The sequence below is a fragment of the Aquarana catesbeiana genome, linkage group LG08 (genome assembly GCF_042186555.1).
Source record: "Aquarana catesbeiana isolate 2022-GZ linkage group LG08, ASM4218655v1, whole genome shotgun sequence".
Taxonomy (NCBI): Eukaryota; Metazoa; Chordata; class Amphibia; order Anura; family Ranidae; genus Aquarana; species Aquarana catesbeiana.
In genome coordinates this window covers 263,597,545-263,618,345 of record NC_133331.1, presented here as the reverse complement: position 1 = coordinate 263,618,345, position 20,801 = coordinate 263,597,545, and the positions used below count along the sequence as shown (strand labels likewise).

The 20,801-nt window shown below is 43.2% G+C and overlaps 1 protein-coding gene across 4 annotated transcripts in view; it reads left to right on the top strand.

Moving 5' to 3' along the window:
• LOC141106397 (membrane-spanning 4-domains subfamily A member 4D-like) overlaps positions 1-20,801 on the top strand; it is a 227,752-nt gene that overhangs the window by 157,237 nt on the left and 49,714 nt on the right. For 2 of the 4 annotated variants that reach the window (XM_073597156.1, XM_073597154.1), the window contains one exon: positions 3,812-4,421. The exons of the other annotated variants lie outside the window; for them this stretch is intronic. In XM_073597156.1, coding sequence (XP_073453257.1) covers positions 3,812-3,937 — 126 coding nt within the window. In that variant the 3' untranslated portion in view covers positions 3,938-4,421. Of the gene's footprint in view, positions 1-3,811; positions 4,422-20,801 lie in introns of those variants that run through there. 4 annotated transcript variants of the gene reach the window in all.

The following is a 20,801-nucleotide window of genomic DNA, read 5'->3' as shown; positions in this document are numbered from 1 at the left end:
TCTGCTGCTTTCCGGATCTATGGGACTTCTGGACCACACTGCCCTCCCTTAGATATGGACTCCTCAGGCCACCAATTTTGCTTTGAAATAATTGATGTCTCCCCTGGGGGTCCAAGGCTTCACCCACTTCTGCAGTTTCTCCAGCGTTGCCTCCCTCTTTGTTTATAGTTGTGACCCCTTAATAAAATTTTTTTAGGTAAATTCTACTCTCCTGTGTGTGTTTTCATCCAAAAAGGACAGTTTGTTGGTGACGATTCAGGTACATTTCTAAAGTACAATGTGAAATGTCCTACAGATTAAATAGAACAACATATCAATGGTGTTGTGGGAACTTGTCACAAAAAACACACAAACATTTTCGGGAGTACAAATCAAAATCACCAAAAAAAAAAAATTAAAAAAGAGAAACACAAAAAAAGAATCTACATTAAAGTCAAAAAAAAAAAAATATACAAAAATATGTTGTCAGATGTGAGAAATCAAAATATATTGAGGGAATCCCGATAAATAGTAACGAAAGAAGTTTGTGAGAAGTGTGTGTGAATATGAGCAGCAAAACTACTTAATTCTCGTCACATTATAAAGAAGAAGAGAGTGCGCTGTATTAAACCATTTTGAACATTGCAGCGTGACGAAAGTGCTGTATCCATTGCGAACGCTAAGTTTACCAGAACGAGCTGTCCCGTGTCGGAATTTTTTCTGAGCATGCGTGGCACTTTGTGCGTCGGAACAGGCCACACACGGTCGGAATTGACGCGATCGGATTTTGTTGTCGGAAAATTTTATCTCCTGCTGTCCAACTTTGTGTGTCGGAAAATCCGATGGAAAATGTCCGATGGCGCCCACACACGGCCGGAATTTCCGACAACACGCTCCGATCGGACATTGTCCATCGGAAAATCCGACCGTGTGTATGGGGCATAAGAGTGGTAAGGATGAGGAATTCCCTTCCACAGGCAGTGGTTTCAGCGGGGAGCATCGATAATTTTAAAAACTTAGATAAGCACCTGAATGACCACAACATACAGGGATATACAATGTAATACTGACATATAATCACACACACGGCTTGGACTTGATGGACTTGTGTCTTTATTCAACCTCGCCTACTATGTAACTATTGTGTGATTGTGATTGTGTGAGTGTGTTTTTAGATCTGTTTGTATGTGTGTATATGTGTACAGAGCATTCCACCCATCCCATGACACACTGCAGAGCATTTCACCTATCCCATGACACTCTGCAAAGCATTCTACCAATCACATTGCACACTGCAGAACATTCCACCCAACCCCTGACACTGCAGAGCATTCCACCCATATCCTGATACACTGCAGAGCATTCCACCCATCCCATAATACACTGCAGAGCATTACAACTATCCCATGATACACTGCAGAGCATTACAACTATCACCTAATATACTGCAGAGCATTTCACCCCTCTCCTGACACTGCAGAGCATGCCACCCATCCCATGATACACCGCACAGAATTACAACTATCACATAATATACTGCAGAGCATTGCACCCATTCCATAACACTGCAGAGTATTTCACCCCATGGCAGAACTACCAGGGTCTCAAAGGTCGCACTTGTGACTGGGCCCTGACCAGGGGCGTTGCTAGGTCTACAAAAGATCTGGGGCTAGAGCCCATAGCAGTGAAGTAAAGTTTTATATATATATATATATATATATATATATATATATATATATATATATATATATATCTTACTTCAGATTTTACATTTCTACTAATAAGATCTGGGTCCCCAGAGAGCCTCCCTACATACATCGGGGTCCCCAGAGAGCCTCCCCCTTACATCAGTGTCCCCAGAGAGGTAAATAGAAAACACCGCGCTAACCAGTAAAATGAATGAAAGCTGCTGCATACAGTTTGACAAAAACAACAAAATAGGCATATGGAAAAATGCAGCGCATGTACAAATGAATATAGGTCTTTAAAATGGTGAAACAGTCAAGAAATAACTAATTGACCACAGGTGCCTTGAAACACAAACGTCCATAGATGGATGTAAATCCAGAGAGCCCCTCCTTACATCAGGGTCCCCAAAGAGCCTCTACTTACACCAGGGGCCCCAGAGAGCCCCCCCTTACATCAGGGTCCCCAGAGAGCCCCTCCTTACATCAGGGTCCCCAAAGAGCCTCTACTTACACCAGGGGCCCCAGAGAGCCCCCCCCCCCCTTACACCAGGGTCGCCAAAGAGCCCCTACTTACACCAGGGTCCCCAGAGAGCCCCCCCCTTACATCAGGGCTGCTGCCAGATGCAGTGTGTCAGTTGCCACTGCAGCCTGCCACCAGATGTTGGTGGATATATATATATATATACATAGATATATATATACATAGATCTATATATATAGATATATAGATATATATAGATATATATCTAGATAGATAGATAGATAGATAGATAGATAGATAGATAGATAGATCTATGTACAGTATATATATAGATATATATATAGATCTATCTATCTATCTATCTATCTATCTATCTCTATATATAGGTATATATATCTATTACTAATCTATGTACTAATTCTCAGTAGTAAGTAGCTGGAATTAGGGCAGACCTGCCATACACAGTATTGTACAATTACAGAAAACACTTGGTCTGCATATGAAGCCAAAAAAAACAGAACTCCTATCCATATTCCCCCCCCTGTCTTTCACACAATTCCTCCATTATTAAACTTCTGACATCTATGTATAAATCTTACCTAATGTCTCCACCAGCCATGCGGGCTTCAAGGAACCACCAGACCAGAGCGGCTGTGTACTTTCCCCGCCCTCTCCTCTGCTCTCCACGGAATGTGCAGGGCAGGGGAGATTTACTGCAGCTGCCGGGAGAGAATCGCCGTTACATGTGAACACAGAAGCTTAGCTTCTGTGTATAGATGTGACAGGCAGGGCTGGCTAAAAAAAAAAGCTCTATTTACAGGGATGGTCGGGCGGACCACAGGCGCAGGAGAAGGTGGAGACACTGTCGGAAAAGTAGAGAAGATCACACCAGTCCCTGTTGCATGCCGCTGGGCGCCAGAGAAGTAGGAGGTGGGTGGAGACTGGAGACAGCAGTGCAGCACTATTCCTTGCTCCCGCCCTCACTCAGAGGCTGTGACATCACTGGTTGCTAGATGCTAGGCGGGGGTAGCCCTAGCAACCAGTTCTGACAATGTAGTACGGTGGCTGTGTCCTCTATTTCAGGGACACATGGGCACTTTAGCACACCGCTGCACCTGTTAGGAGACTCGGGGCTATGGGCCTCATATTCGGGGCTATAGCCCCAAAAGCCACCCCCTAGTGACGCCACTGGCCCTGACGCTTCGCCACAGTGGGGGGCTTCAAGGTGGCAGTAAGGGGGCGGCTGAAGAAAATGTGAAAGGGTAAGACTGAGGGGTCATAATAAAGGGCCCGACGATGGGAGTAAAGGGGTCTGGGCTCTGAGGGAAGTGTCTCTGGACCAGTGGGTCAGGGGGGTCCTTCATGTTTTTTTGCACCGGGGCCCTGAAGGTTCTAGTTACGCCGCTGAGGATTTTCCTGGAACCAATGCCAGAGATCTTTTTTTACCTAGAGGATTGTTCTAAAAACCTAGTAATAGAAGCTTCATCGTGTTTGTAAATCTTTATTGTGGTTTATGTTCATGTCTGTTTTAAGAGCTTTCCTTCTATGATTTGCATTTCTCAGAAATTTGTCCTCATACCCTCTATCCTTAAACCTTGGTCATAATATTTTGTCTTCCTCAAAAATATTATCTTTTATCTTATTGTACTTTTATCTTTTGAAGGTGTTCGTGTTACAGAATGATGTCGTCCTTACCATGAATCCTGGTGCTGTTTCCATTCCCTTTCCTGTAACCACCACAAATGCTCAACCACAACCGCAGCCACCGGCATATACAATCAGTCAATGAAGCTAAAGCTTGACCAGACCATTAATAAAGAGCACCTGTCATATAAATATTTTATGGCTCGGATCAGCTTTCTAATGGATTGTTTCCTAATTATTACAAATCAGTAATTTAGCAATATTACTAAATTCTTGGGTTGTTTTTCTAAAAGTGATTACTTGTGCCAAAAAAGGTTCCTTAATGTGTTGGACTGACCAGGAGGTGGGACTTGACTTGAGAAAGGGGATTGTCTGTTTCACCTCTACTAGTACCATTTGTCTGCTCTCTATGGTTAGTCCTTCATTTTATTATATTATCTTTTTTGTATTGAATCTTTCCCCCCTTTCTTATATATGACTATTGTTTGCTCATAGCTATAGGCTGCACTTTGTAAAGCATGGCTAGGCTAATTTGGGGGCACTTACAAAAATATACATATGCTGTCTGTATTTTCTATGTACTACATTGTTGCTATCTGTATACTATAATATATTCATTTAACTTAGAATTTTAGTGTGCTGACTTATTTACCGGTGCTATAGTTTTATTTATAGTTCTATGTCACCTTTTAGCATAGACCTTAATTGACTTATACTTTGGGCAGACCGGTAAACCTTTTTTGAAATTTCTTTAGTGCATATTGAACAAAGTATAATAAAAAGTAAAATGTTGCTTTTCTAAAAAAAATGACAAACTAATCAGTGGGTTTTAGGTTGGTTTTTCCAGGCCTAAACTTGTTAAGTGTCCAAAACCCTACCAGCAATATACTTTTAGGCCTGGTTTACATACCTTGTCCCATGGAAGAAACAAGAACAACTTTTTTTTTTTTTTTTACAAAAGCTGTTTTTAAAATTCAACTTTATTTTTTTTTTAAACAAACATGCCTATACTTACGTGCTCTGTGCAATCGTTTTGCACAGATCAGCCCTGATCCTCTTCTTCTGGGGTGCTCCGCTGGCACTCCAGGCCCCTCCTCTTCATCGAGTGCCCCCACGGAAAGCCGCTTTCCCTGTGGGAACTCGTGCAGGCTCGCTCCCGAGTTCCGCTGCTGCATCCATTGACACAGACAGCAGGACTCAGCCCCACAACCCTGCTCCTGTGTCACTAGATTTGATTGACAGCAGCGGGAGCCAATGGCTCCTGCTGCTATCAGTCTGTCCAATGAGGAGAGAGATAGTGGCTGGAGCAGTTGGGCTCATGCACATCACTGGATCAGATCGGGCTCAGGTAAAAAAAAAAGAAGGGAGAAGGGGTCTGGGGTGCAGCTGCAGCACTGAAAGTTTTTCACCTTAATGCATAGTATGCATTAAGGTGAAAAACCTTGAGGCTTTACAACCACTTGAAGTCAAATTTTAAAGTGAAGCTGTCACCTTCCCCTAACCATCCCTAAAAACTTAATGTAGCTCTACCCTGAGGGCCGCTCAAAGAATCTGTACACCACTGGTTGCCCTGACATTGCAAATCCTCCAACACCTCTCGCACTCTGGGTTCTGACATTCTTGTGGTAACAAAAACTGCTTAGGAACACACATAGCCAATCCAAGCAGTTGAATCTTATTTACTGAAAGATTAATGACAATGACATTCAATAATATAAACTCGTTACCTGCAGGGAATTTACTTTGACTGTTTCTGCTTTCAGGGTTATTTGTCAAACAGCGATAACTGGTTATAGTGGAACATGAACACTTACACAGAATCAGCAAACTCTGCCTAGATTGAGCTCTATGGATACAGGCAGAAGAAAGGCAGAGGAATGACCAGATTCATGTCAGACCACTCCCTTCTGCTCCCAGACACTACAGTCCCAAAGAACTTTATAAACCCTGAATTTTTTTTTTTGAAAAATGTTTATTGGGTTTTACAGCATACAATAGTATACAACTGAGTATAATAATGAGTATCAAGCATTTACAATCAAAATCTTCAGACAGCAAGAAATTCTTGTATCAAATAAAATAAAGAAAGGGGGGGGAGGGTAGAGAAAGGGGAGGTCAAGGAAATTCACATTTACCATCTTGACAACACTATTGAGCATAACTTCGCTCGGAATATGAAAACTTAACATCTAAATACCTTCAGGAGTGAAGGCAGCGTCTGTACATACCTGGCTGGGCATGGGATACATTGGACAGGGAATATTAATTAACCTGAGTAATCTTACTATGAAAAAGAAAAAATAATAAACGTGGAAAAGTGGATGCTAAGAAGCAAAGTGGATTTGTGGGCATCCTACGGCGGCTTAAAGGTAAAGGAGTCTGGGGTGGGAGGTATTTTGAGGCTACCAAGTGAATTGGTGAGATCTCTTGTTAGGTACCAGTTTGTGTACCGGAATGGGTGCATTATATCCATTAGTGCCTGTGGAGCGAATGTAGCTTCAATGTATTTTCTCCATCTCTTAAAAAAACGAGTCGATCGAAAATTAAGGGTGATGTTATCTAATCTCTCCAGATGGAAGAGTGAGGCCAGGGTTTTTTTAAGCACTGATAGAGTAGGTGGTGTCGTTGAGATCCAGTGAGACATAATAGTTCTGCGAGCCACTAGAAGACACAAGTGAGCCCATTGTGGAATATTTTGTGAAACCCTCATTGGCGAGGAGGGTGAAGGAGGTATACTGAACAGGCAGAAAAGACAGTCCTTAGTCAGCTGGGTTTTGTGGACTTCGTTATTATAAGTTATCACCTCATTCCAATAAGTATCAATCTTGGTACAGTCCCAGAGACGATGTAGCAGGGTGGGGCGAGGTAGGGTACACCAGGAACATTGCGCTTGAGTGGGGTCTGCCTTGTTGAAGCGAAATGGAAAATAGGCCCTGTGAATAATTTTGAATTGCGTCTTCCTCCATGTTTCGGATGTGGTAAGATTGCGGATAGTTCTGTATCCCTCAAGGATCTTTTCTGGCAGAGTGTCGTCTCCCAATATATGTGACCATTTTTGAAAGGGTTTGAGACCATATTTCCGTGTTTGATGTTGTATGAGACAGGAGTAAATATTAGAGATAGAATAATTATTGCTTTTTAAGAAGTGTCAATACAGGATGTTTCAAGTGGATTGGTGTTGGGACCAGAACAGGACTTGAGATAATCAATGAGTTGGTGGTGGAAGAAAACATGAGTTGGTGGTAGTGAGAATTCCCACATCAGGGTTTGAAAGGGTTTGAATTCGCCAGGCTTGTTGAGATAAAAGGAAGAGACATTGGTAAGACCTTTAAGTTTCCATTGGCCAAAAGCTTTATGGATGATAGATGGAAGGAACATAGGGTTGCCTTGGATTTTGAGGTGGTTGGAGATGCTGGATGGCAGTTTAAGTAGCTTTCTAACTTCTCTCCAGGCAATGACCGTATCCTTAATAAGTACACTTGTTTTGAGGTGGGGGGGTAGAGCATTGGGATTGGAGTGGAGGATGGCCGAAAGGTCATATGGGTACACCGTAGCCTCTTCTAGGGTGAAGTTAGAATATTTAGAACCTCCAGTTAACCAATCTAGGCCCTGCCTAAGTAAACACGCCAGGTTGTAGAAACGCATGTTGGGCAGTCCCGCCCCGCCCTCGCCCTTCGGGAGACATAGTTTCTGCAACGCTATGCGAGGTTTCTTGCGAGACCATATGAAAGCAGTTAGGGCTTTCTGAAGTTTTTGGATATCTGAGTGTTTTAGCAAAAGAGGTATGGTCTGCATTGGGTAGAGCAAGCGTGCAAAAGATACCATTTTAAAAAGGTGGCATCTCTCAAACAGCGAGAGAGGTAGGGTCCCCCAAGCCTCCAGCTCCCTTACAATTTTGGTTATTAGAGGGGGGTAGTTTAGTGAATATAGAGAGGATGGCTTAAACCCTGTATTTAGTTCAATTCAAATAATATGACCCTTAAATCATTAGACCTGCTCCTTTAGTGCATAAAGTTCTGTGTGGAACTATGGGCCCTTATAGCACCAATGGCATTTATCCCTTGTGGGGGGGGGTATGTTGTAGTCTTTTAGAAGAAAAGAAGGTCTTGCATCTTCATCAAGCTCTTTAGTGAAGTGCTTGAAGTGTCCTGACAAGCAGGGTGACATAAAGTATACTTGTGGTGTCATGGCAAGAATGAACACTGTTGCTGCTCAGTAAGTAGGTGTAGCACAAGTTCTCCTACAAGTTAGGTCAGTGAAACAAGACTATGGTGTCTGCATGCAGTGTCCTTTGTTTTAGGAAGATGGGCAAGTGCCCGCTCACCAATCCCAGGGACCTTTGGTATTGAAGAGTGGCAAGAAGGCTCCGCAGCAATCTCCTGCAGGGTCTGCCTCAAGGGATGGCACTTGGCCTCGTGTTGCACCATGTTGCAGCCCAGCTGGATCTGGCATGGATGTGATGAGAGCAGCCTCCAGGCTGCCGCTAAATGACCAAAAGTGGCTGGAAGTGGATGCTCCAGCACCCTCTCATGATGACTCTCTTTCTGCTGGTTGCAGAGGATGCAATTCGGCCACAGCACAATCTAACGCAGAGTCACTCTTTGCAGATCCAGGCCGTGGTCCCAAGAGAGTGATCCCTCCCCCACACAGGCTTTATATCACCTTTCCCAGCATCTCATTCTACTCTCCAGCCGGGTGGAATTTGTATTCCATAGCAGTTCGACTGAATGTACAACTTGGCCCCATAGACTACATGTCTCAAGATGCTTCGCTCCTCTCCTGGATCTCAGTCACTCTGCGTCATCACATCCTGAAGGTAGAGTCTGAGCTGAGCACTAGGAGGGAACAGCCTCACCATAGCAATTCTACGAGTGTTTCCTGAAAATGCAGGTGATATTAGCCAGCTCCTAGCTACATTAACATGAACCTTCCCTGTAACCTTAACCCCCTATTCACTTGATTCCCTACACCTGAATACACAGGATCACATTCTTCAAAAATATTCAAGGCACAACAGAACAGGTTAAATGTACTAATTGCTATGTTTGGTATTTTTCTCCATTTCAGGATTGGGAGAGAATAGCACTAAACTCAATTTCATACCCCCGTAAGGGCTGCTGATATGGTTACTTAGCAATCCGCCAATCGCCCTGCTGCCATCCTCCTCGCGATCAATTAAGAAAATGAACAGTCAGTTTCACGGTTTTGTCATATTTATTGTGGGATACAACTTGAACTGGGAAAAGGATGATATGAGATGCCCATAGCATTTAACACATTGCAGATTGTATGTAGTTATTCAGTGACCGTGGCCTTGCAAAAACTGGATACACTCCTTGCACCCCAGTCTCTTTCATTTGAATAGCTCTTCTGCAGACTATTACTTCTACTTTCCTTGTACAAATTCTTACTGCAAAACATACTGATATTCTATTTCTTCACTTCTATTTAAACAAAGAAGAATCACTCTGAATAATTCCTCCTCGTAGACCATGATGGGATTCTCCATGCAGATCAAAGAGCCAGAAGCGCACACTGCTTCTCCCCGATGGCCCAGAGAATCAGACAGCCACACAGTCTTTGGAAGGTACTACCATTGTGCTAACCAGGCCGGAGATGACTTGGTATCTCCACACGACGGCCTGACACATGGCAATGGGCAGACCACTGCTTTCAGCCAATCCAGGACTATCAACGCTGCGTTCCCCGGCCACAGCATTCTGCACTGACCTTTCTCTAGGAGAATAATAGTTCTGTGTCCCCGGTCACAGAACGCTGCTCTACTCTCCTCCGCTTGACTGCTACTTCTTCCTTCCAGATCGCCTCCAGCATGCAAGTCCTGTGTTCCCCGGTCACAGCAGCTTGATACTTCTTTAAGGATGAAGATCTTATCTAGGACTAAAAAAATGAATAAAAACCAAGCGCTGATGTGGATAGATATGTGTGATATAAATAAATTGTGCTTAAAAATATATATATACCAATATAGTTAGTGCTATGATAAAATCAGTAAATTAAAGCTGCTATCAATATAGGGTGATCAGATAACCAAACAAATAGTACTAAGTATAAAATTGATGCGCTTTAAATAAATAGTGCACAATATGCTGCTGCGACTAAGCTTAAATCCAGGAATAAAAAATGCATACATGTGAATAAAATAGATAAATAATTATGGTGCTAATACATGTGTTAAAATTGCCAAAATAAATTTTCAAATTGGTGATGTGACGGTGAATATAAATAAAATAATAATGACACTCTGAGTACAATGTCCAGGCAGAAATAAATAGTGGGGGAAAGTAAAAACAACAGTAAACAGTTCCTTCCCTTAATCCAGATTGATTGACTCACTGGGTTAGATCGTTTGTATCAGGATATTTAGTTTTTCTTGCATCCCACTTTAGCCATAATATCTTATCTAGGACTCCCTCCTAGCGGTTCCTCCATCCCTCCGCCGTGCTCGGTGCATCCCCATGTGGGGATGCCCGGAACAGCAACTCAGTACTCCATTATCTGTTCCTACTTTCCAGAACTCCTCTCTGGCAGCATGTGACCCCAGCTTATATGGGAGGCCTGCTCCCTGCCAATACCCAGAGATAATTGGTCAGGGCTCCTCACATAAGTTGCCTGCCACTCAAGCATCAGCTCCAACCCCTCTTCCAGAATAATCCTTCTGAAAGCAGGGGAGGTACCACTGAGTCAGAGCACAGGTGGCCACACCCACCACTGCACTGAACACTCCCAGTCTCCAAATCACAACAACCAGGCCCAGCTTAAAGCACAGGCCTGGCTAAATTTACCTGCACTTGGGTCCTGAGCTAAAGAAATACTACTCTAGCACCTACCTTTAGGTAGAGGGTGCTACATTACTATGTAATAACGGCTAACCTGTGCCCTGCAACTTTATCCTGAATTCAAGTCACATCTCTGTCCAACTCAGGCCTCTAGAGCCCTTCCTTCTGGACAGATCACTTGACTTACTTACTGTACATGTTTAATATCGCATTGCCCTTGCTTTATCATTAACCAGTTGATGACTACAATGTTAAACCCCTTTCCTGTCCAGGCCTTTTTTTTGTGGTACTTTTATTCTAAGGTTCTAGTTACACCTCTGAGTCAAAGTGTCCCTCGCGCTACTAAGAGTAACTAGTGCATGTGGCTAGTGACAGAAATCCAGTGATAAATGTATAATTATGCAGCAAAACCTAAACGTGTATCACAAAACACAAAAACATGTAAAATAGTCCTCTAAAAATAATAGTGAATATAATAAACTTTTGCTGAATTCAAAGAATGGTGGATCCGATATATGTGATGCTGGGTGGGCAAAAACACATACAGTGGGGGCGGAAAGTATTCAGACCCCCTTAAATTTTTCACTCTTTGTTATATTGCAGCCATTTGCTAAAATCATTTAAGTTCATTTTTTTCCTCATTAATGTACACACAGCACCCCTCATTGACAGAAAAACACAGAATTGTTCACATTTTTTCAGATTTATTAAAAAAGAAAAACTGAAATATATGAGTGTCACAGCAAATGGTCTGAATACTTAGGACCATGTGATATTTAACTCAGGTGCTGTCCATTTCTTCTGATCATCTTTGAGATGGTTCTACACCTTCATTTGAGTCCAGCTGTGTTTGATTATACTGATTGGACTTGATTAGGAAAGCCACACACCTGTCTATATAAGACCTTACAGTTCACAGTGCATGTCAGAGCAAATGAGAATCATGAGGTCAAAGGAACTGCCTGAAGAGCTCAGAGACAGAATTGTGGCAAGGCACAGACCTGGCCAAGGTTACAAAAAAATTTCTGCTGCACTTAAGGTTCCTAAGAGCACAGTGACCTCCATAATCCTTAAATGGAAGACGTTTGGGACAACCAGAACCCTTCCTAGAGCTGGCCGTCCGGCCAAACTGAGCTATCGGGGGAGAAGAGCCTTGGTGAGAGAGGTAAAGAAGAACCCAAAGATCACCTTGGCTGAGCTCCAGAGATGCAGTCGGGAGATGGGAGAAAGTTGTAGAAAGTCAACCATCACTGCAGCCCTCCACCAGTCTAGGCTTTATGACAGAGTGGCCCAACGGAATCCTCTCCTCAGTGCAAGACACATGAAAGCCCGCATGGAGTTTGCTAAAAAAACACCTGAAGGACTCCAAGATGGTGAGAAATAAGATTCTCTGGTCTAATGAGACCAAGATAGAACTTTTTGGCCTTAATTCTAAGCGGTATGTGTGGAGAAAAGCAGGCACTGCTCATCACCTGTCCAATACAGTCCCAACAGTGAGGCATGGTGGTGGCAGCATCATGCTGCGGGGGTGTTTTTCAGCTGCAGGGACAGGACGACTGGTTGCAATCGAGGGAAAGATGAATGCGGCCAAGTACAGGGATATCCTGGACGAAAACCTTCTCCAGAGTGCTTAGGACCTCAGACTGGACCGAAGGTTTACCTTCCAACAAGACAATGACCCTAAGCACACAGCTAAAATAATGAAGGAGTGGCTTCACAACAACTCCGTGACTGTTCTTGAATGGCCCAGCCAGAGCCCTGACTTAAACCCAATTGAGCATCTCTGGAGAGACCTAAAAATGGCTGTCCACCAACGTTTATCATCCAACCTGACAGAACTGGAGAGGATCTGCAAGGAGGAATGACAGAGGGTCCCCAAATCCAGGTGTGAAAAACTTGCTGCATCTTTCCCAAAAAGACTCATGGCTGTATTAGATCAAAAGGGTGCTTCTACTAAATACTGAGCAAAGGGTCTGAATACTTAGGACCATGTGATATTTCAGTTTTTCTTTTTTAATAAATCTGCACAAAATGTCAACAGTTCTGTGTTTTTCTGTCAATATGGGGTGCTGTGTGTACATTAATGAGGAAAAAAAATGAGCTTAAATGATTTTAGCAAATGGCTGCAATATAACAAAGAGTGAACAATTTAAAGGGGTCTGAATACTTTCCGTCTCCACTGTATGTGAGCCTTTTTTGCAGCTTAGCCACATAATGGAGAGGAGCACCTTCAAGCTTTCGAGGGGCATAAATTACACATCTAATTTCCGGACTACCTATATGTATATAATATATTTGAAGGCCCTGAACTGCAAGGACAGTAGAAACTCACACAATTGATGACATTTTGGAACGTAAACACCCCATGGTCATTTTTAAGAGGCATGGTGAATCTTTTGAGGATTTATTTGTTTTTCTGCCATAAACTTTTGAAAAATGGGGAAGTAAAATATATATATTTTTTTTTAAACAAAGTGGAAAATGAATAAGATATTTCTACCACACAGCATGAGTATTCTTATGCCGCGTACACACGGTCGGACTTTCCGGCATACTTGGTCCGGCGGACCAGAGTCTGCCGGACAATCCGCCCGTGTGTGGGCGCCGGCGGACTTTTCCGGCGGACTTCTTCCCAAAAGCCCGCCGGACCTAGATTTGAAACATGTTTTAAATCTTTCCGTCTGACTCAGTTTCGGGCGGAAAGTCCGCTCGTGTGTGTGCTGGTCCGACGGAAAGCCCGCTCGTGTGTATGCTGGTCCGACGGACCAGATACAACACGAGGGCAGGGTATTGCATCTCGCGCTCGCTGCAATAGGAAAAACAAATTTTCCTATTGCGGCGAGCGCGGGGCATACCAGGCCCTTAGGTCTGGTATGGATTTTAAAGGGAAGCCCCTACGCCGAAAAAACGGCATGGGGTCCCCCCTAAAATCCATACCAGACCCCGATCCGAGCACGCAGCCTGGCCGGTCAGGAAAGGGGGTGGGGACGAGCGAGCGCCCCCCCTCCTGAACCGTACCAGGCCGCATGCCCTCAACATGGGGGGTGGGTGCTTTGGGGAGGGGGGCGCCCCCCACGGGGCTCGCAAGGTGTCAATCTCGCCGATAAAAGTGGCAAGATTGACATCCTTTTCTAGTCCCGTCGCACCTGAGTCACGTTCAAAATGAACGGACTTGTCCATGTGTGGGCAAGTCCGTTCATTCTGAAAGTCCGCCGTAACTCCGGCGAAAGTCCGTTGGAAAGACGGGCGGACTTAGCCCGCCGGAAAGTCCTGGCGTGTGTGGGCAAGTCCGTCCGTTTTAAAGTCCGGCGCACCTGGCGGACAAAGTCCGTCGGAAAGTGTGCCGGACCAAGTAGGATAGAAAGTCCGACCGTGTGTACGCGGCATTAGAATTTAAAGGACACAAGGTCAAGGTGGGCTTCTGGGACTTTAAGCGCACAGAAACCGGAAAAGGTGTACATAGGAATATTCCAAAATTATTGTTACAGTCATAAAACCATGGGTAGAAGAAAGCTTTCTAGTTGATCTAATACAGAATCTCACTCCTCTCATTAGAATATCCAAAGTTGTAGACAACATATAGTAATATAATGATGTCCTTAGAGGATCGAGAAGCAAAGCCCTCAGGGGAATATGGACATTCATCTATAGCCAAGGAGAGTTAAATACATATCAACCACGTATAGATAAAAACAAGCCAGCCTGTAAACTGAGGAAAAAGCAGAGGGGTACAAAAGTGCAGGGATACATGCGGGAACATACACATTTGCGAACTGTGTAGTGTTAAAGAGTATCCTGAGATTCCCACCACCAATACCAATCCCTAAAAATCAACCAACATTGTATCAAAAACAGTGTATAGAGAGGCCCAGAGTAAAAGGAAGAAAGCAATAGACCCAGGGCCGGCATGACAGGGGTTAAAGGGGCTTGTTTAAGGTACTGAGTTTAGGGCTACAGGATAGATCAGCAGGCTGCAGGGGGCAGGGTTTGAGCTGGGTGGAGAAATAGGGGAATTAAGCAGTGGACAGAAAGGGGGGGGGTTCAGTCAGAGAAGAGAGTGGAACAACTTCCCACCCTCCCGCCCTGAATATGGTGGTTTGGGACCGGTTTGGGGATTAAGGGGGTCGTTCTAAGCCAGATGTGGTGAGGATGGGGTGCAAGGTCCTTTTTTAGGTTCATGTGGGCACCAAAGGTATGGTGTAGGGACCCATCTGAGGTGCGGCTTCCAGGTGGTGGATGTGTGCTAGTTGTCTCCGAGTTGGTGTTTTTTTGCGGCTGGAGGCCTGTGAAGTGACAAGCAGGTACTGTCCTGGGTTTTATGCCTATTAGGACCTTGTAGCCCTTTCTCTTTAATAAACAGTCTGGTCTGTTTTTATGTTATTAATTTTAAATATTGGTTATTTATATTTGTTTAATAAAAAGGCTGCTATGGCCAATTTAACTCCAATTTTGTGTGGTGTGGTCACTAAGGGAAAAAGGTGGGGTTTCTTGGTATAGCAGTGACAAGACATATTTATTACCATAGTCATGTAATGCTCGCCTCTGTATGAGTGGTCAGGGAATAAAGCTTAGTGTAGCATCACGTCTAGCAGTCCCCAATCCTCTAAGCCAAGCAAGTCTAGTGTACTGGTACATGACTGCTGCCAGTAAATACCTTATACAGCCCACTTCCTGTTTCTTGTATGGTCATTAGCCTAGGATTATGACATCATGTACAGCTCTCTCTCACTCTTGTGAGAGCTTGCCAGGAAGGGAGGGGGGATGAGTAATTAGAGGACCAATGAGAGCTGCAGAGCTGCAAAGCTGGAGGTGTGCCTCTGTGCGTCTGTATAAATCCAGGAAGTGAACAGGCAGCAGCTTTAGCTGCCCACAGTTAAAATGGCTGCAGCCAGACTTAGTGGGGGGAGATTTCTGCAGCATATTTGGCAAGTACAGAATCACAGTATATATAAAATAATATGCAAATTGGTTGGAGGGAAGCTTCAGAATGGCAAATATGTTTTTAATACAAATTATGTGAGCAGACTGCAGTTCCTCTTTAAGACTCACAGATAAATACATACAATAAAAATGTAAATTACCCTGGTAATATATGCTCATATAAATCCCAACATTTTCACCAAAGATGTAAAGCAAATAATCTTAGAAAATGAATGTATAATCTCAGTACAGTCTCCAATTGAAAAATATAATACCATCATGTATGAATGATGGACCAATCGCCTCAAAAAATTCAAAACTCCCATGTTATACATATGGCCCATTCACAGGGGGGTGGCTGTGGAAGTAGTATATTTGGATTTAGAAAAAGACTTTTGAAACAATTTCCCCACACATGACTAATGTGTAAGGTAAAGTCTAAAGGCCTGGAAAGATCAGTTTGTAAATGGATCAAAAACTGGCTAAAAGACAGAATTCAGAGAGTAGTGGTTGATGATTCTTACTCTGAATGGTCTAAGGTTATCAGTGGTGTACTCCAAGGTTCAGTGTTGGGACCCTTACTTTTTATTATCTTTATAAATGATATAGGGTCTGGGATTAAATACCATTTCAGTCTTTGCAGATGACACCAAACTATGCAATGGAATAACATCCTTAAAGGATATCTCCAACTTACAAGCCGATCTCAATGCAATGTTTGATTGGGCGACAAATGAGGTTTAATATTGATAAATGTAAAGTTATGCACTTGGGGGCTAAGAATATGCATGCATCATACATACTAGGGGGAGTACAATGGGGGGAATCCATAGTGGAGAAGGATCTGGGGGTTTTGGTAGATCATAAGCTTAATAATAACATGCAATGCCAAGCTGCGTTTTCCAAAGCAAGCAAAGTCTTTTCTTGTATTAAGAGAGGTATGGACTCCAGAGAGAGAGATATCATTTTGCCCCCCTGTACAAATCATTAGTAAGACCTCATCTGGAATACGCAGTTCAGTTTTGGGCACCAGTTCTCAAAAAGGATATCGGGGGAACTGGAGAAAGTGCAGAGAAGGGCAACCAAACTGATAAGAGGCATGGAGGAGCTCAGCTATGAGGAAAGATTAGAGGAACTAAATTTATTCTCTCTTTAGAAGAGGAGATTAGCGGGGATATGATCAACATGTACACATACACAAGGTGTCCATTTAGTGAACTTTGTGTTGAGTTATTCACTTTAAGGCCATTACAGAGGACAAGGGGGCACTCTTTACATCTAGTGGAAAAGAGATTACACCTCCAAATATGGAAAGGTTTCTTTACAGTAAGAGCTGTGAAAATGTGGAATAGACTCCCTCCAGAGATGGTTCTGGCCAGCTCAATAGATTGCATTAAAAAGGGCCTGGGTTCTTTTCTAAATGTTCATCATATAACTGGATACTAACATTTATAAAGTAAAATTGATCCAGCGAATATCCGAATTCCTCTCAGGGATCAGGAAGGAACTTTTTCCCCTGCTGTAGCAAATTGGATCATGCTTTCTGTGAATTTTTCACCTTCCTCTGGATCAACTGTGGGTATAGGATTGTGTATATGAGATTGTATATTTTTTTTTTTTTTTTATTGGTTGAGCTAGATGGACTTGTGTCTTTTTTCAACCTGACTAACTATGTAACTATGTAACAAAAAGATAATGGAAATGGGATGTCATACATTACTAATGAACACATTAACATCTTATTCCACATTCATGCCATGCAGAAAAAAGATCCTGAGCTCATGGATCCAAAGGGTTTCAATTTAAGAAACCCCCTTTTTAACAGATCCGCTTCTCCAAGATGCAACATATTTGTCGATGGTCAGAAAAAGGGTCCCACTGGGGTCTCTTTGTGACAGCCGGTGTAATGTTTAGGGACACTATGTCCTTTCATACCCTTTTTGATATTGTTAATATGTTCATTAACACGTACTGAAAAAGATCTAGTAGTCCTGCCCAGGTATTGTGTACCACATGGACATTGCATGAGGCAAACAACATTTTTGGATGCACAAGTAATAAATTGTTTAATAGTATTGGATCTGCATGTAGCGGTAGATGTAAATGTACAGGACCTTTCTATAGCCAAAAATGTTTACTTGGCGAATTGAATACTTCTTACATGGGTAATATCCAGTAAGGTTATAAAAAAGATGGCTCAATCAGTGGATCAAAGGTATTTGGGGCCAACTTAGCTGGCAGGGAAGGCACACCCCTAAAGACTACCCCAGGTTTGTCTGAGAGCAGCGGACCGTGGGGTTGATTTACTAAAGGCAAATATACTGTGCACTTTGTAAAGTACTGTTGCACTCTGCAAGAGCAGTTGCTCCAGAGCTTAGTAAATGAGCAAAAGCTCTGCTGACTTCCATCATCCAATCATGTGCAAGCAGTTTTTTTTTTATCTTCCTTGCATGTGATTGGGTACCTTTTGCAAAGTGAAACTTCACCTAATTTACTAAACTTTGGAGCAATTGCACTTGCAGAGTGCAATTGCACTTTGTAAAGTGCACAGTCCTATTGCATTTAGTAAATCAACCCCCATGTAATTTTTTTAACACTGCCCAGTGTCTGTTAATATATTTAACCTGTCTGTGTTCTACTGAGAAGGAGGTAATACAAGGACCACTTGAACTTATGTTTTACACAGAACAGCCCCAGTCCGTCCCCTCCCTCCTGACAAACTCTCACAAGAGTGAGAGAGAGAGTTGTGCATGATGTCATAAGCCTAGGCTTTTTTCCATACAAGAAACAGGAAGTGGACTATATAAGGTATTTACTGGCAGAAAAAAAATGTTTTACTATCCAAAGTTTAAACAACAAGGGCAGAAGATTTAATAGGGTAAGACAGAATAACTTAAAGAGGAACTTTAGTAATTTTTTCATCTTTCCATCTGTCTTGAAGGAGATTTTCCTTATCCAGGTCTCTCACGTTAATTTCAAGATCTAAAGCATTGTAATCCTAAAGCATTTTCATTATTACGTTTTAGCATAAAGCAGGACACTGTTAACTGCTGCACTGGCTCTGGTGACATTGGCACTGGTGTGGCTACCGATCAGGAACATTGTTGCTGGCTGCACTGGTCTGGTGACATTGTCATTGTTGTGGCAGCATTAAGGAACACTGTTGATGGCTTACACAGGTCTGGTGGTTATCAGGAATATGTATATATTTATAAATATAATAACATTTCTAATCATATGACCATGCCATACTACAATCAGATATAATAAAGATATAGTCACGAAAAAAGAAAATAAATTCTACAAAGACAAACTTGCCTTCTCGGGAGGCTATGCCTATCGCTGGCCCAGGGGCCAAAATAACAGGCGGGGAAGATATCCCCGAACAAATAAGAACATGGCAACATCATATAAATCTGATTCTGAAGTCTCAGTGTCATCATCGTCAGTCTCATCATATAAACCACCATCCAAATCAACACGGGGGTCACATGGAAGGGGACGACTACCAAAACGAGGAAACAGCAATGAACATCAAGGCCATGGGGGGCTAAACAAAAAATATCCTCCTAATAATCCGCACTTAGATCAAGCGGAGGGGGCCTCATGTGCTCCTCTTTCAGGAACTAGTATACCACTTCCCATGTTTGAAGACACAGAAGTAGGATTTCAACGGGAACTGGGTGCCGTACCCAAGGCTAATCAAGGTCGTAACTCCAACCTGGGCCTAACCCCTTTAGGCAATACCCCCAATCCCCCCACCACCCCTATGATACAGCGCACTGGAAAGATGGACCCATTTGTGATCAAACAGACAACATTGGGCCGGGACTAGACGTGATTAACCTATCATCATATCAACTTACATCTACTGAATTGGAGGTCCTGAGGCTGGGACTGAGTTTTTGTCCCTCACAGCAAGTGGACAAGTTTACTCTTGTTAAGGATTTACATATGTTCACAAGGAACCTTACATACAAATACATATTTGACACTGACAAGGGCAAAACGTTGAATAGAGATGAAGACCTTTATAAAGGGTTCAAGGTACAAGATTTCAGGGCACTTAAAACCTTAATTCAATTATTGGATGAAAATGAGGGCTACGGAAATTCTGAAAGTTCCTCGTCTGAGGAGGAAGAAATAGGTCCAAGCATACCTTTAAGACCTTTGAAATTTAAAAACAAGTCTCAGAAGTTCCCTAACCTCCAAACATGCCCAGCCGTATGGGCCTTCCTAAAACAAACTATGAAGCAAATAGAAGCCATACAATTCCCAAAATTTAATATAAAGAATTTGTCATCGGTACAACAGTCGGCTCTGGAAAATCTGATGAGGACGGAGGAACTGGTAATTAAACCATCTGACAAAGGAGGAAATGTGGTGGTGATGAACAAGGATAATTACATCGAAATGTGTTTAGATATACTTAACAACCACGAATGGTATCAGCAGGTCCCACCTCAGAGACTCATCGAAGCGAGATTACGCTATGTATCCATTATCGATCGGGCACACTCCCAAGGCCTGATTGATGGGGAGACCCGTGAATTCCTTGAGGTGAAGTGGCCGGTAACACTGACCTTCTACTCACTACCCAAAGTCCACAAGAACATCTCCAAACCTCCGGGACGCCCAATTGTCTCGGGAATAGGTAGCCATACCCAGACTGCCAGTCAGTATGTGGACGGCTACCTACGCCCGCACGTTACAAGTTTGCCATCATATCTGAAGGATACGTTGGAATTACTCAAAATCCTTGAATTACTTACTGTGCCTCCGGGAACGATCCTGGCGGCAATCGATATAGAGGCCCTATATTCAAGTATACCACACACGCAAGGTGTGGCAACAATTGCGGAGTTCTTGAGAGAAAGAGATACCGACAGCTGGGAGTTGGGTCAATTCATTACAGTCCTATTGGAACATATTCTCACCAATAACATGTTTCTTTTCGATGGCGTTACCTACCTCCAGGTGCAGGGGGTAGCGATGGGGACATCCTGTGCCCCGTCGTACGCCAACCTGTACCTGGGGGGATGGGAACGCACTCTTTTCTCTAGCGAGGAGGCAGCGATGTACCTCCGCCATATTCTTCTGTGGCGGAGGTACATCGATGATGTCCTCCTCATCTGGACGGGATCGGCTGAGCTACTTAACAGCTTTATGGAACTTCTCTCTCACAACAAATTTAATCTCAAGTTCACCATTCAATTCGACACAACGACTATTCCGTTCTTGGATTTACGACTTGTTCTCAGAGAGGAAGGCTCAATTCTCAGTACATTGTAC